This window comes from Carassius carassius, chromosome 14, assembly GCF_963082965.1.
Source record: "Carassius carassius chromosome 14, fCarCar2.1, whole genome shotgun sequence".
Taxonomy (NCBI): Eukaryota; Metazoa; Chordata; class Actinopteri; order Cypriniformes; family Cyprinidae; genus Carassius; species Carassius carassius.
The window spans coordinates 31,478,712-31,501,415 of NC_081768.1; the positions used below are offsets into that span (position 1 = coordinate 31,478,712).

Sequence of the window (22,704 nt, forward strand, 5' to 3'; positions counted from 1 at the left end):
ATGCATTTTCACTTGACTGCTTCATCAGTTAAATGCAGCAAAGCTGGTTATGAGGTAACTGGAGTAAAACATGCTTTTCCAATGTTTCCACGCTGTCTGTGAAACCGAAATGAGCAAAAAAGTACTCATTCATATCTCTTTGAGATTACATCAGTCAGTTAGCGTTAGCATAAGCATTAGCACTGCCCTCAAGGCAAGAGTACTCGATATTCATATTACTATAATTTTACTAAACTATGTGCTGCTTTCAGGGCAGGAGTAATCAATATTCATATTACTGTTATGTTTAGTGTAACGTACTGCTCTCAGGGTAGGAGTACTCGATATTCATATTACTGTTATTTTTACTGATCTATGTGCTGCTCTCAGGGCCGGAATACTTAGTATTCATATTACTGTTATTTTAATAAACAATGCGCTGCTCTCAGGGCAGGAGTAGTGTTGTCACGATACCAAAATTATTGTTTCGATACCGATACCTAGTCAAGAATTGCGATTTCAATACTTTTTTGATACTTTTCCTGAAAAGGGAACATACACTCTCAAATATCATTGCTGTGCTTTATTTTAAAGCCGGGACAACATTCTAATCATATAACACACTAATAAATGAACATATGAACAGCAGATATATTAAACATTTGAACAAAACATGAAATATCAAAATATAAAAAAATAATTAAAGCAATGACATTCAAGGTAAAGAAAGAATCAATTTAGCAGCATTATCTCAGTTATCATAAGAAACATAAGAGTAATAAATTTATCTTGTCTCTGAATTTTGAATAAAAATATGAACAGCGATTATATTAAACAATGTTTCTGAACTCAGAAGATTAAATGTCAAAAGATAAATAATATCAATTTAAGCAATGGCATTCAAGAAAAAAAAAAAGCAAAGAAAATTTAGCAGCAATATCTCAGAAATTGTAACTTATTCTGTCAGTTGTCCAACCTTTTCTTTCAGAGGAGAAAACTCAGCCAGTGAGCTTTAATGAGCATCATCTTTTTCTACCAGTCGTGGACCGGCGGCCACAGTATCACTTGTGCTCGCAGATGCAGCCTAGTGATGCGCGGGTCGGGTTTTTTTCCTACCCGTGGGTCCTGACTCCCGCTTTTATGAAATTATTTGGCCCGGCCCAGCCCGCAAATAAAGTAAAATTTATTTTCTCATTTCTCGTTCACTGAAGTTCCTCCCTCCACAGCAGCGCGCGAGCACGGCGCTATTATCAGCGCATGCGCAGCTCGTGAACAGCTCTGTGAATGGTTTCATCCTGTCAAAGAGTTACTCAAGATGTGACGGAGCATGTGATTTGTTGAACAAGATCGAGAGATCTTCTCATTCATGAACGAGTTGAATGAACTGATACACCTCGTTTATGAATGAAATGAATGAGTATACAGGGTCAGTGAGCCAAGCATGTAAATCTCGATCAGCAATCAGCAGATACAAAGCGCAGTTATAGGAGCTGTGCAGATACGCTCGTTTTCATATTTAGCATATTAATGTGAATATTATATATGAACTGTCTGACCAAACAATTAAAATGTAAATTATGCAAGAAAACCTCGTGCTTTGTTCATCTGAACAACTTATTTAAACTATTTAATGCGATTATGCACACATTTTAGTAAAGCCAAATCAGTTTAGTAAAGCCACTAATGCAGCCATCTCGCTGTAGTGCTTTTTTGCTGCTTGCGTGAGGAGAAAAAACACAGACGTCCATAGGGAGGCACTGGAAGCATGTGTTGCACACACCAACATGAAATACATCTCTTACAAATCTGGAACGCAGTCATTCTTTGAAGTATCGATACTAATAAATTTAGGAATCGTGACGTTTTTAATTTCCGAGAATCGCAATACTTTTGAAGTATCGGTGCACCGTGCAACACTAGGCAGGATTACTCAATATTCATATTACAGTTATTTTTACTGATCTCAGGGCAGGAGTACTCAATAGTCATAATACAGTTATTTTTACTGATCTCAGGGCAGGAGTACTCTATATTCATACTACTGTTATTTCAGACCGTTCTCATCCCAAGGCGTCATATACTGACCCTTTTGACATTTCGTCAACATCCTACGCACATGGCACCCTCTGGCGTCAATATTAGATGCAGATAAATATGGGCCAGAAGGCGCCTCCTAGCGGTCTAACCCTAACCCTAACCCATAATCTGTGTCTCATATTGACGCTAGAGGGTGCCATATGCTTAGGATGTTGACGAAATGCCAAAAGGGTCAGTATATGACGCCTTGGGATGAGAATGCGTTAGTTATTTTTAGTGTATTATATGCTGCTCTGGGGCAGAAGTACTCAATTTTCATATTACTGTTATTTTTACTGAACTATGAGCTGCTCTCAGGGCAGGAGTACTTGATAGTTTTTTAATCATTACATTTATAAATCAATAGACAATTTCTGCATTATTGAATGATCTTTTATTTGGTTTTCCAGTTACCTGGAGGAGCTGGCAGAAACAGGACAAATCAAAGGAGCTAACACTGACGAGGCATCTGATGCTGCTGAGTGCAAAATGGTGCAAAAATGGAGATGAATGAAAAATGGTGTGTGTTTGGTTCCACCTGATAAAAGCACATAATAGCCAAGGGTATTCGAAGGGTAATTGGTTCTCATGGGGATGTTAGCGATTATCAACATTCACAGGGGTTAGTCTGTGATTTTATTGTCATCTGATTCCAGAATGTCATTGTTTTTTCTCCCATAATCCCCATAAAAATCTCCGGCCGAATCCCAAGGTCATGTGTTAATTTAATCGTCCAAATCCACATCTCTGAGATTAAATCATTTCATGTTGAAATACTAAAATGTTTCCAAGAATACTATTTCAGAAATGCTCCATCAAAGTGATTGGATGCTTATTAAGAACAAAAAGACCAGAAAAGCAAAAAGCATGCCTCGTGTAAATAAGAGTTTGCATTTACTTATTAATGCTAATCTCCACATTTTTAATAACACCCATCATTTTGAGAGATAAAATTTAAGGAAACCATTTCAGCTATATTGGGTCTATTTTCCTTTTAAACCAGAGATTTAAATACATAATAAATATTATATTATTACATTTAAATCTATTATTCCAAGAGTATGACATTTTATTTAGAGCAGATAACCATGCAACTGGCCATGTCTGCAGTGCGTTCCTAGGTTCACACATCTATCTTCTCCACTGTGAATAAATCATCAAATCCACAGTTATCACTGAGGTGTCATGTAAATAATTCTTTACATATGTTCATACGAATAACAGTTGCCATCTGAATTGTGAGAGAAGTCCTCATTTGACTTTTTGTAATACATAAATGTGATTTCAAAACTTCCGGGTGTCAATCTAAAGGCAACCACTTAATGTTCATATAGGCTGTTGCAGAGAAATTAAGCCAAATGTTTAATAACCAAAATGTTACATATATATATATATATATATTGTGCTGTAAATGTTGTTTCATTCAATGTCTGTTGTACAGATTATTTGTGTAAGGACAAAATGAAATGTTGATTGAAAATAATCAGTTTACAGGTCCAAATTACAATAAAATAATCAAGTATAATTATGATTCTTTCCTTTTTTAAACAATTACAATTACAAACAAATCCAGTGAATTAAATGCATGTACAATATACAGGAAGATTTCGCTGCACAAGGTAGGTGCATCATTAAACTGCTGTAGTTTGAACGTGCTCCCTTTAAACCAGGCCCTAGGTCACCTGGCAAGATATCTTCTCAAAGCCAGTTTCTCACAGTCTCCAGAAGTGTTTGCAAAGTCTTCCTGCATTTGAAATGCATAAAGAGTCTGGTTTCAATTTACACCGATGATTATGAAAAAATGAGTAAAAATATAAACATAAAACCAAAAACATTATTTTACCTGAAGTCTTTAGTTTTGGACATTGAATCATGAACATCCTCATTTTCATATATTTCCTGGACCAATTTCTTTTGTGGAGCAAACTTGCAAACCAGGAACATAACATATATGAACAGCTCACTGCCCAGCATCTGAAATTTAGCAATGTAACATAATTACTAGTAAAATCATAAAAATCACATTTCAACTCCCTCAAAATTGACAATTTCTTAATGACACATAATACATCCTTAAATCCTGCCATTTCTACAGCCTACTGTACTCTGTTTGGCCTCAGCTACAACTACAGTGATTGAGGGCAGATTAGAGTAGTAGACGTTTGAAGGACAGCCGATGACGTCCATAGGCTGGCATTATGCAAACAAACCTAACAGGTAACTGGTAACAAAGTGAGATTGGAGTTTCTGACACTCATTTCAGCACAGTAGTTCAGAATCAGTTTTCTTACTTTTATGAGACAAAACTTTATGCAATTTGATCTGTAAACCTTTGCAGACCTTTTTACATTTACAAACAGTAATAATATTTGAGGGGAAAATAATATGGGCACTTACATCAGCAATAACATGGGCACAAATATCAGCAAGATTCTCAAATCAAACTAGAGGAGCTTACAAGGTCCAGAAATTTCCTTTCTCCAAGAAGGGACCACTGAAGGCTTCTGCCTTTTCCAAGAATGTTATTCTGCAAAGAGAAGAAAAACTACATGTAACAGTCACAGCTGTAATAAAAACAAATGTATGGGCCCTGAGAGCAGCACACAGTTTAGTAAAATAATAGCAATATGAATATTAAACAATGCCGCCCTGAGAGCAGCATATAATACATTAAAAATAACAGTAATATGAATATTGAGTATTCCTGCCCTGAGAGCTGCATAAAGTTTAGTCAAATAAAAGTAATATGAATATTGAGTACTCCTGCCCTGAGAGCAGCGCATAGATTACTAAAATTATAGTAATATAAATATTGAGTATTCCTGCCCTGAGAGCAGGGCATAGATTATTCAAATAACAGTAATGTAATTATTGAGTACTCCTGCACTGAGAGCAGCGCATAGATTAGTAAAATAATAGTAATATAAATATTGAGTACTCCTGCCCTGAGAGCAGGGCTAATGCTAACGCTAACTGACTGATGTAATGTCAAGGAGAGTTCTTTTTTCACTCATATCCGTTTCACAGACAGCGTGGAAGCATTGAGAGCAGTGCATAGATAATTAAAATAATAGTAATATGAATATTGAGTATTCCTGCCCTGAGAGCAGCACATAGTATAGTAAAATAATAGTAATATGAATATGGAGTACTCCTGCCTTGAGAGTAGCACATAGTTTAGTAAAATAACAGTAATATGAATATGGAGTACTCCTGCCCTGAGAGCAGCACATAATACAATAATAATAACAGTAATGTGAATATTGAATACTCCTGCCCTGAGAGAAGCTCATAGTTTAGTAAAATAACAGTAATATCAATATTGAGTACTCCTGCCCTGAGAGCAGGGCTAATGCTAATGCTAACTGACTGATGTAATGTCAAGGAGAGTTATTTTTTCACTCATATCCGTTTCACAGACAGCGTGGAAGCATTGGAAAAGCATGTTTTACTCCAGTTACCTCATAACCAGCTTTGGTGTAATCAACTGATGAAGCAGTCAAGTGAAAATGCATGCTATATAATATTTAGTCCATGATTACTTGTTCTGTGCATCTTTGTTTGCTAATTATCTTATTATATGTTAGAGATGTAAATTTGTTTTATGAAAATACATGGTAAATGAACTTACCTTGCAATAAATGCCTCCCACGAAGCGTCAGTAACGTATCTGTCTGAAGTATTCCTTCCACACGTTCAAATTTCCTGACTCCGCCTCTGCTTCAGTTTCATTGGTTGAATCTGTAAACCAATCATTTTCCTTTCTGCCCTCAGAACATGTTTGAGTAAGTAAAACTCCCATCTGCTTTTCCATCGCCCTACACATAAACCTATCCCTCACAAGAAACTTTGTGCATTTTTAGATTTAAAAAATATATATATATATTCCTGTATTATTTATAAGCCTTTTGAATCACAGGGACACTGAAAGTGTCCTCATAAACCACCTTCATGTTGTAATACCTATGTCATACCCACATCAATATACAAATTTATGTCTTCATAAACCACATAAAAACACAAACACACTACAATATATCCTATCTATTAAGAGTCTGCTTAGTCTAGCAAATAACAGGTTTCGTCTTCACTCATGTACAGTAAACTGCAGCTCCACATGGGAGGTTAAGACAAAGTTCCTGGTGGATTCATGATCATGAATATCACTAGATGAGCTGAATTGCACATGGATGTTGAAAAGGTGAATGTGTTTGTGTCACTGCAGTCATTTGGCTCAGAATCCCTTCATCTGTGACTGTAATCTGAAGTGGCTGGCTGATTACCTGCGCTCCAACCCCATTGAGACCAGTGGTGCTCGCTGCACCAGCCCTCGCCGGCTTGCCAACAAACGCATTGGCCAGATCAAGAGCAAGAAGTTCCGCTGCTCCGGTAAAACACTGCCGCTTCAGCCTTCAACGCCACAAACCTTCACTGTGTAAACCTCAAACTCTGTACACTACTCTAAACTTCATTATGTTTAATCACCATCAAACACACTCATACTGACTATCCATTACACACTGGGATTGATCAAAGACAATACGACCGTGACCTCTTACTGTACTGAATGAGTAGTTTTCCACACGATAAATCACAGTGAGTCTGCAGTTAAAACACTATAGTATTATAGCAGCTGCTGAATATTCACTAGCAGTTTGGAATAATTCATATTTCTGAAAGAAGTCTATTCTGCTCACTAAGGCTGCATTTATTTGATCAAAAATACAGTAAAATTGTGAAATAATATTACAGTTTAAAACAGCTTTTTTCTATTTTAACATCTGTTAAATTGTAATTTATTTCTGTGATGTGCAGCTGTTTTTTCAGCATCATTACTCCAGTCTTCAGTGTCACATGATCTTCAGATATCATGAAAACATGATGCTTTACTGCTCAAGAAACATCTCTGATTATTATTAATGTTGAACACAGTTGATACATTTTATTTTTCAGGATTCACAGATGAATAAAAAGTTCAAAAGATTCATAGCATTTATTTGAAATAAACATATTTTGCAACATTATAATTTACTGTCACTTTTGATCAATTTCACACAAATAATATTGCTTGAGCAACATTAAATTCTAATAATGTTTCATAATAATACTGTTTTTACTATATTTTTGATCAAATAAAAGCAGCCTTGTTGAGCCAAAGATGCTTCTTTTTAAAATCCTTCTGAACAGCAGTATATACTGCAGATTTATATATATACAACAGATTGTGATCAGCTACCATTTATTACAAATGGTTTCCAGTGCATCATGTTTTGTTTTGGAAAATGAATCATATATAGGAATTTTGAAATGCATTATTTTCTGTGCTACATACAGTGCTTGAATGCAATGCTTGATCCTATAAAAATAGAGTTTGCAGAGCTGATTCTCACACATGCGTTCTGTCCATTCTACACAACAGCTGGTGAAATGGATTGATACACATACCAAAACACAAGCCAGACAAATGTAAAATCTCAATTTTTCATGCTGTTCACCACCACAGCACTGAACCACTGCATACACACTATGGGAAAACAGCCTTTACAGTAACACTCTTTACTTTATCTCTGTTGCTTTCCATCATTCACACAGTCGATTTTCTGTGAATGCATTTGTATTCTGAGATGCTGATGGTGTGTGATTAGCTTTGGTCATTATTGTCTTCCTGTGTTTCCATCACAGCCAAAGAGCAGTATGTCATCCCAGGTGAGTGTGTGCCGCATTCATTAACATGACACAAAGCCTTGGTTTTCTTCATAGTCTGTGTTTGAGCAGCTACTTTAATTCCAGTACAACAAAGTAAGAAATCATGATGACTCATTTTAGAAGATCTGTGGGGATTCGGTGGTGGTAAACACTCGCCGTCTTCTGGAGTGTGTGTGCACTTTAATTATTGAACACTCATTAGATAACATCCTCCAGCTTTGCCGCATGTAGACACTTGCTCTGTTCAGCTCTTCTGTGAGTACTTCTGCTCAAACTGCTGGAATACGACAGTGTTGTGTTTGCTGCAGGAACGGAGGACACCAGGCTGAGCAGCGACTGTAATAATGACCCCGTCTGTCCAGCCAAATGCCGCTGTGAGTCCACTGTAGTGGACTGCTCCAATCTACAGCTGAACCGCATCCCCGAGCACATCCCAGCATCCACCACTGAACTGTAAGACAGCAAACACCTCACACCTGCCAATGAAGGCCAACAAAATTAACCTTGGTTTCATTTTAGTAAAAGAGTATTAACCATGTTTTTTTTTTTGCATATTGATTACCATTTGTATAACAGTTTTACTACAAATACCATGGTAAAACTATGGTACGATTAGCAAACCATGGTTAATTTGTGGTTACCATGGTTTAAATACAGATATCTGGCATTAAACTGTAGATAGGTCTAACTTAATCTGAACTAATGGCATCATCACATGGCACAGCTGATTGGTTCTCTCTTGCATCTGTAGCCAATGAGCTCACTGCTCAACATTCAAATATATGACTAGTGCTGTAGCAGTTGCAGCTTGCTTCAGAAACCCTCCACCTTCCCCAGCTCCACCTGTATAGATCTGTTACGAGGTGATTCAAGTATGCTATATGAGGGTTATTTCATGTGTGTTATATTTGCAGTAGCATCATTTCTTACATGCTCACAGCAGCAGCAGCGTAGCAGATCTGTTCCACCAAGACCAAATACATTAACATTGTCATATACACTGCCATACCTCCGAGTGTTGTCATGACAGAACTGGTTTAACTGTTTTTTTTTTTTTTTTTTTGTTAGGTAGCCCTGCTAAAAAAACAAAACAAAATCATCTCAGAAATTCTAATCGTTTCCAAATGGCATTACAAACATAACAAACCATCCACTTTTAACCATTAAAACCATTAAAAATGGTTTGCTGCAGTGTGTTTTGGGACATATTCCATTAGGATTTAATAGTTTTAACAAGCCGCCAATAAAAGGTGACCAATTACCAGTAAAGACCAATTACAGTTTCCAGTAAAACAATACAATTCCCATTATAACCAGTAAAACCATCTCAAAATTTCATCAGGGAAACCATGGATTGTTTTTGTAAGGGCTGTTTGTGTTATTTCATTGCATTCTTCCATGTGTTTTCTCCAGGCGTCTCAACAATAACGAGATCAGGGCGATAGAGGCCGCAGGTGCTTTCAAGATGCTTTCTCACCTGAAGAAAATGTAAGTGCCACCGCTCTCTCGTCCGTGTCACACTCTGGTCCTGGTGCTCCAATGACATTATGGTTTGATCTGCAGAAACCTGAGCAATAATAAGATCTCTGAAATCGAGGATGGGGCGTTTGAGGGAGCGTCTTCGGTCAACGAGCTGCACCTGACAGCAAACCAGCTGGATTCAGTGCACAGTGGGATGTTCAGAGGACTGGACGGCCTGCGCATGCTGTGAGCCCAGCTTCCATCAGGAACCAATCAGATTTTAATCAGCCATAATATGTGGTTTTCTTTGTGTGGAAATTCCTCTTCACATCTTTCTGTTCTAGAATGCTGCGCAACAATCGCATCAGCTGCATTCACAACAACAGTTTCACGGGCTTGCACAACGTCCGTCTGCTTTCACTCTACGACAACACGCTGACCACCATCACACCCGGAGCCTTCGACACCCTGCAGAGCCTCTCAACCCTGTACGAGCCAAACACACATTGGCAGAAATCCTGAGAAGGAGTTTAGCATATGGTGGTAGAGACAGATGTTTCCTGTAATCATTAACTTGAGCCAGATCAGTCCTGGGAAGCCGTGCCATTGGAGCCTGATGGTTTCTTCAATAGTTTTTGAGTTGATTTAACTGTATTCTCCTCATTCATTTAAGACAAAAACAATTGGAGTTATATTATAAAATGTCCTGGCTCTTCCAAGCTTTATAATGGCAGCGAATAGTGGTCAAGCCCATTAAAGTGCATAAATCCATCATAAAATGTGCTCCACGTGGCTGCAGGGGGTTAATAAAGGCATCAAAATCCAGGAGACGGGAGGGTGTAGTGTTGGAAGTCAAAAGTATCAAATATTAGATTAATTTAAAACAATTATTATCAAACAGATCTATTCATTTAGTAACATATAAATGTATATGAGTGAAGGCTCTTTCTTTGTATTTTTGTAATTCATTAAACTACACTTACAACTGTGTGATTTCTGCGTAAAAATAAGATTTGATTTTGACTTTGGTATAAACAAAAAGAGCAGAAGGGCTTATCGAAAAATGCTAATTCATTCTTTGCCAGCAGGTGGTGCTTTCGAGACGGCAGAAATATAGGCGTTTCTCCTGTAACCACAGTAAATGAAGCAACACAGCACCTGACTTTGAAACTCGCAGTGCTGATATTTAATCAATTAAACCATAGCCTTTTGAAGTGTAAGCTATATCTCAATTCTTAGCTCTCTGTCCCCAAATTGAAGACGTAGTACCATTTAAGACCATTTGCTCCCATAATTCACACAAAGCATGATGGGATGTAGGAAAAAGGTAGATACCAGACATTATGCTTCACCTTACAATACAGATCCTGTGTTGGATGTAATGAATTACAAAATAATACTGTATGTAAAGAGAGCACTTTGTTGTTTAGGACTAGGTTGGTGCTGCAGAGGTGGCTAATTCATATCTTTGTGTGTGTGTGTGAATGGCAGAAACCTGTTGGCCAACCCGTTCAACTGTAACTGCCACCTGGCATGGTTGAGCAGCTGGCTCAGAAACCGTAAGATCGTGACGGGAAACCCTCGCTGCCAGCGGCCGGCGTTCCTCAAAGAGATTCCCCTGCAGGACGTGGCTTTACCAGACTTCCGCTGCCAGGAGGGTACACGCTCTTCTCTTCAGAAATATTGATTTGACACACTGCAGTGTTACGTTTTCACAGTAGGATGATTCACTGGTTGTGTGTCTGTGATGTGGGCAGATCAAGAGGCCAGCTGCATGCCGCCTGCTCAGTGTCCCCCAGAATGCACCTGTCTGGAGACCGTGGTCCGATGCAGCAACAAACACCTGCACGTCTTACCCAAAGGAATCCCACGCAACGTCACCGAGCTGTGAGTCCACGCTCTGAACACCATTACACTGTCTTCTGTCTGTGCATCCTTTCCAGCATCAAGGAATACATTTTCACCTCAGAAAAGGAAGGACATCACAGAGCTTATGTCATTTTACAGTTTTTGGCTCCATTTCTCAGAACTATACACACAAAACACACATCTTGCAAAAGCTAGAAACGTTAACATAAAATAATTAGCCACATACACACCAAACTACGCACACATTTTTGGGGTTTTCCTTATTTGTCAATTATAAACATCAAAATTAAAAGAAATAAACATTTGAAATATATCAGTCTGTGTGTAATGAATGAATATAATATACAAGTTTAACTTTTTGAATGGAATTAGTGAAATAAATCAACTTTTTGATGATATTCTAATTATATGACCAGCACTTGTAAATAGCGATCCGCCAGGCGTGAGCAACTCTCGCTCTTAAAGGGAATGGTAAATGATATACATTATTCCTATTACTTATAAAGAGAATAGGGACAACCCATTCCAGAAATGACCGTTTTTCCATCGTTAGAATAGCAAAAGTGGATTTGGACATGCCCTGAGTGAACCTGTGCCATGCGCTTTACACTTTGCGTTTAGATCGTTAAAATAGGGCCCTAAGTGTTTTCACACATAATGACTGTGTGTAGGTCATCAGTTAATGAGTGTGGCATTAGAATAGCAGTGTTTCCCAGATTAAACAAAAGAGCTGTTAGTTTTGGATGTGTGTAATGAACAGAATTGTTTTGCTAAAAGTTTGTTTTACATGTGCTTATAAATTTACAGACTTGTTTTAAAGATTAGGTATATGAGTGACTGGTTCAGTGTGTGCCACAAGTATCACTTTTATTGTGTAAGCAATTTTTAAAAACTGTAATGTGGATCAATGAGATTTCACAGTGGACGGAGCTTCTAGTGCAATTCACAGAGGTCTCTAAAGGTTAAGTAAGAGGGTTGTCTATGGTGTGTGTGTGTGTGTGTGTGTGTGTGTGTGTGAGTGGTTTTCAGTGCGAGTGTCACAGAGCTTCCAATCCTTCCTCCGAGCGTGAAAACCTCTCATTTGCCAGAGCTCTCACTGACTCTAGCCAGGTTTGCTGCGCTCTCAGCCCGTCATTAAAGCGCCTCCTCCTACCAAAACACCACGAGCAGACTTTCTCACACACACACACACACACACACACACACACACACACACACACACACACACACACACACACACACACACAAAGGACAGCTTCATAAAGTTCTTCTGAAGATAAATGACTGTGAGAAGCTGATAAATATGTAGATGGCTTTTTTAAAGGTCCCATGACATGGATTATTTCCTTTTCTTTAAATGCTTTTTAATGTTTCCTTAGGTGTACTTATATTGTTAGTATGATTTTTACATTTAAAATTTAGAAATAAAAAGCATTTTTATATCCTGATATTAGCCCTCTGGCTTGAATGCTCTGTTTGAAGGGGCGTGTCTGCTGTGAGACTCCGAGTAAACGACAACTGTTGTGATTGGCTGACATCTTTGCATTCGAAATGCGCATTACATGTGGACCCCTCTCAAATATATATATATATACTACAGCTGTCGAGATTAACGAATCGTGGATTTGTTGATTATATAATTATTTTTTCGATCTTGTCCCATCACATGAAAGGCTGCAGTGATGAGCATTGAGTAGATAGAGTCTGTTTATCGCGTGAATGCAGTGATCTCGTCATTATTGCAACACGTTTTCTCTCACAAAATGCTTTCACCACAACTAACAGCAAACACATGAATACAGTAAGAGCTTTGTTGTGCAGCATAACAGCGTCATTCATTGTAACGGCAGTTTGGGCAAGAGTGCAGATATACTCGCGATGTGTGACAGCTCCGAAAAAAAGGGAGCGTTCTTTGATCGCTCTCTGTAGTTAAATCACAATTTAAATAACAGATTTGTTTCATGATACTAAGAGAAACAACGTGAAGTTGATCGTTTAGTCACTGGCTTGATTCACTGATGCATAAACACTATTAAACGATTTAGAAAGAAAGTCTGTGTGAACTTGAATGATTAACTACACATCAGAAATCGCTGATCACAGATCAGGCATTAATGAACACTGTTACTCACTGTTTGTGCCGGTGCTGTCGAATCCATATCATAAAAGTCTGTTTGTAACGCCTGTGCTGACATTGCGACTGAATTATATGTAAATATTTGGGCGGGCAAAGCAGAGAAAGGGGAGGTAACATTTCTCTTTACAACGTCACAAAGAGGAGATTCCAGATCAGCCGTTTGAGCTTCCGTTTTCTCAAAGGCAGAGAGAGATAGCAAAATCTCGATTTACACCGATTAAAATTTCTAGAAACTTGGGGACCACATACATGCTAGGGGCAGTCATATTAATGTTAAAAAACCTCAGAAAGTGAAATTTTCATGTCATAGGACCTTTAATAAATTTTTTCCTTTATTTAAATTTTCTTGAAACAACACACAAGATGTCACAAAACTAGCTACTATAAAGGAAAAATACAACATCAAGTCCACTTAGCTGTCACAATAAATGATTTTGAAGCCAAGAACATCAAAGCTTTATATTGGAACACCCCCCCCCCCTTCCCCAAACACACACACACACACACACGCACATGTGTGGAAGGTTACTTCAAGTGCTTTACAATCAGTAATGTGGTACACAAGCGACATTGTTAATATACAATCTGTTATCGTGAGGGAGAGCACCACCACACCAGGTGTCGGTGTAGATGTCTTTAACAGTGAGTGTGTGTCTGCAGGTATCTGGATGGAAACCAGTTCAGCGTGGTGCCAAAGGAGCTGTCCAACTTCAAACACCTGCAGCTAGTGTACGCCTCGCTTTTACTTTTCAACACACGTGTAACGGAGCAGTTGTCATCGTGGTTTGACGTCATGTTGTGATCTTTCATTTCAGAGACCTGAGTAACAACAGGATCAGCTCGCTGACCAACTCTTCGTTCGCCAGCATGAGTCAGCTGACGACCCTGTAGGTCTTCCACAGCATTAATGACACGCTGAGGCCGCTGTGCCACTGACTCACTGCGGGATCTGTCTGATTTTGTCCTGCAGGATCCTGAGCTATAACGCTCTGCGCTGTATCCCCACGCTGGCGTTTGGAGGGCTTCAGTCGCTCCGCTTGCTGTACGTAGATCTTTATGAACTTTCCACTGTCTCCAGCACTCGAGTGTGATTGTGGCTTTCCACCATCTAGCATAAAATTGTAGTTTTAGTATACTTAAGTGCTAAACTGGAACAACTGATGTACTTAATGCACCTTAATCCAATTAAAGATATACTGAAGTATATTTGATTGAGCTAAAGAGGAACTATTGCAGGTTTACTTCAGGTGCACTTTAAATATCTTGCATTAAAAGACGATGTTATGAAACGATTACACAAACCTCATCAGTAGTGACATTAAAACACATTTTAGGCAGTTACACACATTTGTGACCCTGGAGCACAAAACCAGCCTTAAGTGTACATTTTTTGTGTACAGATTTATTCATCATCTGAAAGCTGAATAAATAATATTTCCATTGTTTTGTTAGGATCGGACAATATTTGTCTGAGATACAACTATTTGAAAATCTGGAATCTAAGGGAGCAAAAAAATCTACATATTGAGAAAATCACCTTTAAATTTGTCCAAATGAATTCTTAATAATGCATATTACTAATCAAAAACTAAGTTTTGATATATTTATGGAAAGAAATGTACAAAATATCTTCATGGAACATGATCTTTATTTAATATCCTAATGATTTTTGGCATAAAAGAAAAATCAATAATTTTGACCTATACAATGTTTTTTTTTTTGGCTATTGCAAGGCAAGGCAAGTTTATTTATATAACACATTTCGTACACAATGGTAATTCAAAGTGCTTTACATAAAAGAAAGTAAAATAAATGCAGAGCTAAACAGATGAGTTTTGAGTCTAGATTTAAATGTGACTAGTGTTTTAGCACATCTGATCTCTTCTGGAAGCTGATTCTAACTGCAGGCGGCATAATGACTAAAGGAGGACTCCCCTTGTTTTGTGTGAACCCTTGGTATTTCTAACTGACTCGATCCTAATGATCTGAGTGCTCTGTTAGGTTTATATTCAGTGAACATATCTGCAATATATTTCGGTCCTAGGTCATTTAGTGACTTATATATGAGTAAAAGTACTTTAAAATCAATCCTAAATGTAACTGGAAGCCAGTGTAAGGACCTGAGGACTGGTGTGATGTGCTCAGATGTTCTGGTTCTCGTCAGCAGTGTTCTGGATCAGCTGCAGCTGTCTAATGCTCTTTTTGCTACAAATATACCACAGCGACTTAAGACTGCTTTTCTAGTTATAAGTTCTGCTTATTCTGTAGTGACATGCTAGTATGTATGTTAAGAGATTTGAACTATAATTAGCATGAAATAAATATATTTTAAATATGTAATTTCTTTAGGGTGTGTACTGTATATACACTGGTAACATCACTAACTGTCGTGTCGCTCTAAGGTCTCTGCATGGTAATGACATCTCTGAACTGCCCGATGGGATCTTCAGCGACGCTGCATCGCTGTCACATCTGTGAGTAAAGGGTCCAGACAAACACATCTGACTACATATACAGAAAATACCCTCCACGATATACTGAGTATACTGCACAGTCACAGAAACAGAGCAGCACGTCCGGTCCTGGCCTGAGGCTGTCGTCTTCCCAGGGTTTGTGCTCTGGTGTTCAATCTGTCTGTCCTCAGATCCTTTAACCGTCTGCACATTACCAGCGGCTGTTCTCTGTGAGACCTACACAGAACGAGTGTGAGCAGACACTGCCTGTTACAAAACAGATCTAAAATCAGATCTGATGAAGACTCTGAAGCTGATGGAGAGCAGCTGACACACACACACACTTTCATTTTCTGGTGAACGATCCCTTCGTTTCTGGTAGAATCACTGTAGTACCCAGCCTCTCCTGCAGTTAGAACAGAATTCAGTCACGCTTTGCTTTGCCACTGTATGTTTAGGACGTCTACAGCTCCATCTAGCAGTAGTGAGGATGTAATACCTCTCTGAAACGTCTCCATTTTCACAATTTCTCTTTTCATAGAAGACACATTTGGCTTCCTGGAAGATATAATCTTCCATTAAGTCTGGCTGATCAATATCTAAAAAGTTTGTGAATTAATCAGGAAGATGTTGTGTTGCAAAACTAACTCATCTCACACAGTCATACACAACCTGCAACAGAGAAATGCATAGGTGTTCTTCTACAGATGGGGATTTTCAGTTTTTATTAAATATGCGTTTGAAAAAAATGTCAGTTGTCATAGTGAATGACATTATGAAGTAGAAGCATATCTTTATGTTTAGAGGTCATTTACGCTGTGTACTGTACTTTTTTACGCACACTCTCAGATGCATCTCATCTTGGCTGTCTAATAACCTGCCCGTGTTTGGTCTCAGGGCGATTGGTGCAAACCCTTTGCACTGTGACTGCCGTCTGCGCTGGCTCTCCGACTGGGTGAAAACTGGCTACAAGGAGCCTGGCATCGCACGCTGCGCCGGACCGCACAGCATGGAGGGAAAACTACTGCTCACCACGCCGGCCAAGAGGTTTGAGTGTCAGGGTAAGATGCATGCTGAAAGCTGAAGATAAATCCATTGGTTTTGTAGACCACAGATGCATAATTGTGACCCTGGGGCCGGTTGAACCAGACAATATCCGTCTGAGATACAACTATTTCAAAATCTGGAATCCGAGGGTACAAAATAATCTAAATATTGAGAAAATCACCTTGCATATTATTAATAAAAAAAAAAAAATTAAGTTAAGTTTTGATATATTCACGGTAGGAAATTTACAAAATATCTTCATGGAACATGGTCTTTACTTAATATCTTTATGATATGTGGCATAAAAGAAAAAAATATAGTTTTAACCCATACACCGTATTTTTGGCTATTGCTATAAATATACCTGACTGCGTTTGTGCTTTTGAACTGCATCTTATCAGGTTCTGCCCATGCAATGACTGACATGACAGTTTAATAAAAATCTCTGAGTGCTTCACATCTCATCAGATCTCTTCCACAAATGTTTGCTCTGTGAGAGACACACTCAGTTGTAATGTGGATGATTTTTGAGGGACTTCTACTGTGCATCTGTCAGGGTCGTGTGCAGTGAGGATGGTGTTTCTGTGTGTGCAGGTGAAGTGGACACTGCTATACTAGCGAAGTGTAACCTGTGCATGTCAAAGCCCTGTCTGAACCACGGCAGCTGTGAGGCCGATCACACGGACGGCTACAGGTGTCGCTGTTCAGAGGGGTTTAAGGTGAGCACACAAAACACATGAGCGATGCGAATGCTGACAGACGGACGTGAAACGTTTACGCATTTCCCTTCATGCGCAGGGCAAGAACTGTGAGACGCCGCTCAACGCTTGCGTCAGTGAGCCCTGTAAGAACGGAGGAACATGCCACATGTCTGGAGAAGAGGATGAAGGCTTTAGGTCTGTTAATGCGTGAAGTGGGTTAAATCATACATTAAGGTGTTATTTGTTGTGCTAAATTCAGTCTATTTTCATTTTAAAAACCATTGTGTCTGTTACATCTGACTGAATTATTCTAAAAATATCACTGTGAAAAAGAAAAAAGAAAATTGGTAACACTTTCTATGAAGCCCGTATTTATAATACATTATAAGGGTACTCTTACGACATTATAATGAATGCATAATGCATTATAAAAAACCTTACAATATGTTATATCAACTCATGAATAATCTTAACGACAATTATAATACATCATAATACTTTTGTGGTTATAAGTTTAAGATTATGATTATTTATAACACTCAATAAACACTGTTAAATCTACTTCATGTACAGTATAATGGACTGTGTCATATCTTGACATTGTTAATTTCAGATCTGCACGGTATCTTCTACAGCTTGTGAGTGGTTAGATGTTGAGTGTTATTAGAGTCTTTCCGGTGGAGATAATGTTAATTAATTGATGTGAGATTAATACTCCAACTGAAAAAAAATGCAATGTTTTACATGGTTACATTTTATTTCGATGGTCCCCTTAATCAATCGACTATTAGCAAATTTGCCACTACATGCCAAATAACTCTCATTAGAGTATTAGTATGCTCAAGAATGGTAGAATCTTGTATTGTAGAATAAGTTTACACTTGCAAAGACACTTATAGTCATTTTATCTGTTGGTTGACCATCAAAATAAAGTGTTAGCATATAATTAAAGTAGCAGACATACTAATACTCTAATGACTGCTAGTTGACATGTAGTTCCAGAGTTACTTATCAACAGCTGTCTAGAGGGTACCATCAAAATAATCAAACTGATATTACAAAAAAAAAGTTCAAAGCAAATGTGTCATATGACACATTCGTCTGATCTGTTACATGATCTTATGGCTGTTTGAAAGATTTTTTTTTTTTTTTAGTTATTATTATTACTTATAAGTGGACATTGGCCGCTTTAAGTAAAGTAGTATCAGAAAAATGGCAAGATATGAGACTTACAATACATTATAACTATGAGAAGTATAATCCATTGAAAAAGTAGATACAGCATGTTCATTGTGTTATAAATCATCATACTCTTAAAAGCTATAATCACAAATAAGTAAAAATTATAATATATTAAAACTGTTCTTATGAACATTCATGAGATGATATTACATATTATAAGTTTTTTATAAGGCATTATGCATTCATTATAATGCCTTACGAATAACCTTATAATGTATTATAAATACGGGCTTCATAGAAATTGTTACCAAAAAGATTAAATAAGTTGCAATTCTGAAGTAACGCTGTTATTTTGTAGTTTTATCGTTTGCTTTTTGGGTGAAATATGACTTGGACCTCTTCATGATATTTCGTGCCCCATTTAAAATGATGCATTTGTGTTTTTTCAGCTGTTCATGTGCTGCAGGCTTTGAAGGCCCCACATGTGACATTGACACAGACGAGTGTAAAGACAATGACTGTCAAAACGGAGCAACCTGCATAGACGGCATCAACAATTACACCTGTTTATGTGCCCCTTTTTACACAGGTAGCTACATATTACTACTTACTGAACAAATTAAGTTTTTTTTCTTAATCAAAACTGCACTTTATACCGGTAGTTACCTACAAGTAATTTTGCAACTACATGTCAACTGTTATAGTTTGGGTTACAGTAAGTTGACATGTAGTTTCAAAGTTAGTCAGAATGTCTGACCATCAAAATAAAGTCTAAGCAGACAGTCTACTAATACTCTGACTTGCTTGCTGAAATGTAGTTGTAAAGTTACTTGTAGTTAGTAGAAGGTCTAAAGTAGACAGTTTACAGTATGTGTACTAACAATGCATTAAACTAAGAAATGCTAAGAAAAAAATATTACTGGCTAATATAAGGTAACTGCATGGGTTAAGGGTTTAGAGGTAGGTTCAGGTTTATTACCTAGTTATTCACTATAATCACATATAGTCACACAATAGTATGTACATGTGGTACAGGACTGTAAAATAAAATACCAAATTTTGGTTACACTTTATTTTAAGGTGTCCTTGTAACAGTGTAATTATACATTTAAGTACAGAGTAATATTTATAAAGTACATGTACTTAGTATATGGTTAGAGTTAGGATTAGAGTTTGCTTGCATGTAGTTCTGTTAAATGTATTGTTGTTGTAATAGTACGTAGATGTAGTATGTTTAACAAGGACACTTTTAAACAGTATTACCAAATTTTCTGTTCTCAAACACATCCCAGACAGCAAGCAGTTTCGGCCCAGATCTGGCCCACATTTGGCCCGCCACATGTGGGCCAGTTCTGGGCTGAAACTGCTTGATGTCTGGGATGGTTATGACAACAGACTTACAGATTGCACTGTTTGTGTGTGTAGGGGAGATGTGTGAGGATATGGAGGACATGTGTGCTTCTGCTCGCAGTCCCTGCAAACACCAGTCCACCTGCTTCATCACAGTCACTGGCCCAAAGTAACCACATCTCCTTTGACCTAGCAGCTATTTTCTTTAATTCTTCTAAACAGCTGTATAATGGTTGTGTACATGTGTGTTGATCTAGGTGTATATGCGCACCTGGTTATGTGGGTGACGACTGCAGTGTGAACTATGATGACTGTACTGACCACAGGTGTCAGAATGGGGCACAGTGTGTGGACGAGGTCAATGGATACTCCTGCCTCTGTCCCAAGGACTACAGGTCAGTTCTATACAACAGTGTATTTACATTCTAACACCATTTTGCTAACTGGTGACCAATTTCTTAGCAACCTTAATCGCACCCTCCCACATTGTGTACTTTGGAGATTCTTGTGATGGAGGTATAAAGTACTCCTTATCCAGGCAGAGATTCTGTGGAGTGTGGCATTCAGAGAGATTGCCCTGCCACCTTTTATTATTGTCAGTCATCAAACCCATGACTCACAGACAACACTCCAGCAGACATTTAATTCTGGAGTGATTTATCTGACTCAATAAGATCTTCGGATTTGTTACGTGGATCTGTACACTGGAGTGCACTTTCCATGTTACTCATGTGTCTCTGTGATGAATGGCTTTTTTTATTCCTTATTCAAAAGTCATCTCGGATAAAAGTTGTCTCAGAAAGTTGAGCTTTTGCTCAAACACTCTTTTTTTTTTACTCACCATATTTACATGTCTAGAATATAGTGCAGCTACATAGCATGACTAGCAATGTAGTACTCATTCCTGTATCTCAGGGAACCAAGGTAACGTTAGTAACCGAGTACGTTCCCTTTCGAAACTACACTCGTACTGTGTCTTGCTAAGACGCTATGGGAACACAGTACAATCATGCCATGCAAATGCAGTGGAAAGACTAAAAGTATAAAACTTCAATAATCAACCAATGTCCATAGAGAAGTTAACAACATTCCAAGGCTAAGACAGGCTGAGCTTCCCGAGGTCACACCTGGCCTGATTTATTGTTCCAGAGTACAGAGTACCATTTAACTTTGACACCCAGGGTTCGAGAGTTAACAGGAGAACTGATGCCAGAGAGCTTGAGCATGATACGGCCAAAGGCTCTCTGCTGTGTCTCTTAAAGTGGAAAGGACCCTAGCCTGCAAGGCCCGGATTTCCAGGTTATAAAACCTTGCAAACGTGGACACGGAGGCCCAGCTGGCCACCTCACAAATATCCGCAATGTACACATCACTGGATCATGCCCAAGATGAGGTAATGCCTCTAACCGAATTGTGACCGGAAGCCCTTTGGTGTGGTTACTGAAGTTGACAAGGAGTTGTTCTGACCACCAATAAGGGAGATAACTCTCTGTCCTCTTCAGAGGGAGGAAGCGCAGAGAGCGTAATGACTTGTGCTCAGAACAGAGTGGAGAGCACCTTAGGAATGTAACCATGTCATGGTTTCAGGACGACTTAGAGTCATTAGGCCCGAATTCCAGGCAGGCAGGGCTAATGGAAAGCGCATGCAGGTCCCCTATTCACTTTACTTATGCCAGTGCCAGAAGCAGAGCAGTCTTCAGCGATAGTGACCGAATGTTTGCAGAAAGTTGCGGCTTGAAAGCGGGGCCCTTCAGGGCCCACAGCACAGTGGGCAGATCCCATGAAGGGACGATAGGAGGACGAGGCGGATTCAGCTTCCTGGCACCCCTTAAGAAGCGGATAACTGAACAGGTTCTTGCCACCAACTGGTCCGCAATAGGGGCATGAGAGGCCGCTATAGCTGCCACATAGACTTTAAGCATGGATGGGGAGCATCCCTTATCCAGCAGCTCTTGCAGAAATGGCAATACCTCTGTCAAATCGGAGTATGAGGGTCTTTGCAACTGTTTAGACACCAGGCAGAGAAAACAGACCACTTAAAGACATAGAGGCTTCTCTTAGTCGAGGCTCTAACCTCTGAAATTGTATTAAAGACTCGCTCTGGGAGGTTCGAAGGCTCCCATCAGGTGGCCAGAGGTGCAGAGCCCATAGCTTGGGCTTGAGAGAGGAGATCCCATCTCATCGGAACAGGCCAAGGGGCTGGTACCAACAGCTGAGCTCTGATAGCCACAGCTGGTTCATCCAAAGAAGTGTCACAAGGAGAACCTTGTGTTTTTGTTCCCTTACTCGCCTGATTACTTGTGGGATCAGGGCGATTGGGATAAAAGGAATAAAAAAGGACATTGGGACAAATGTGGGTCAATGTGTCCCTAGTCTTGTGTAGCCAATTCATGGCAGATATCATTGGTCAAGGCCCGCCTATGAGGCTGTTTGACGGACATTCATCACAGTTCATTTCATTCATCGTCATGTTTCGAGGAGTGGAAATGTCACCACAATAACAGTCCAGTGTGCCATCTGCTGTTCCAAAACTAAGCTCAGAATTGATTCTATTGAATCGCAATACATTCAGAAAATCTCAGAATCGATGCTGAATCATTTCTCGATTCACAATGCATTTTCCCAGCCCTACTCCCTAGGAGATATTGCTCCTTGATAACATGACCGCTCCTTGGTACAATTTGCCTGGTATATGCGCTGCTCTCAGTGAGCGCAGGTTGAGTTAAGCCCATTCCACTAGGCG

The 22,704-nt window shown here is 38.8% G+C and overlaps 1 protein-coding gene across 1 annotated transcript in view; it reads left to right on the forward strand.

Moving 5' to 3' along the window:
- LOC132157499 (slit homolog 1 protein-like) overlaps window positions 1-22,704 on the forward strand; it is a 71,850-nt gene that overhangs the window by 40,973 nt on the left and 8,173 nt on the right. The window contains exons 14-31 of the mRNA XM_059566864.1: window positions 6,281-6,444; window positions 7,738-7,761; window positions 8,070-8,214; window positions 9,175-9,249; window positions 9,325-9,468; window positions 9,567-9,710; window positions 10,714-10,880; window positions 10,980-11,109; window positions 13,889-13,957; window positions 14,044-14,115; window positions 14,199-14,270; window positions 15,631-15,702; window positions 16,579-16,742; window positions 17,323-17,447; window positions 17,527-17,624; window positions 19,061-19,200; window positions 20,037-20,130; window positions 20,219-20,356. Coding sequence (XP_059422847.1) covers window positions 6,281-6,444; window positions 7,738-7,761; window positions 8,070-8,214; window positions 9,175-9,249; window positions 9,325-9,468; window positions 9,567-9,710; window positions 10,714-10,880; window positions 10,980-11,109; window positions 13,889-13,957; window positions 14,044-14,115; window positions 14,199-14,270; window positions 15,631-15,702; window positions 16,579-16,742; window positions 17,323-17,447; window positions 17,527-17,624; window positions 19,061-19,200; window positions 20,037-20,130; window positions 20,219-20,356 — 2,037 coding nt within the window. The remainder of the gene's footprint in view (window positions 1-6,280; window positions 6,445-7,737; window positions 7,762-8,069; window positions 8,215-9,174; window positions 9,250-9,324; window positions 9,469-9,566; window positions 9,711-10,713; window positions 10,881-10,979; window positions 11,110-13,888; window positions 13,958-14,043; window positions 14,116-14,198; window positions 14,271-15,630; window positions 15,703-16,578; window positions 16,743-17,322; window positions 17,448-17,526; window positions 17,625-19,060; window positions 19,201-20,036; window positions 20,131-20,218; window positions 20,357-22,704) is intronic.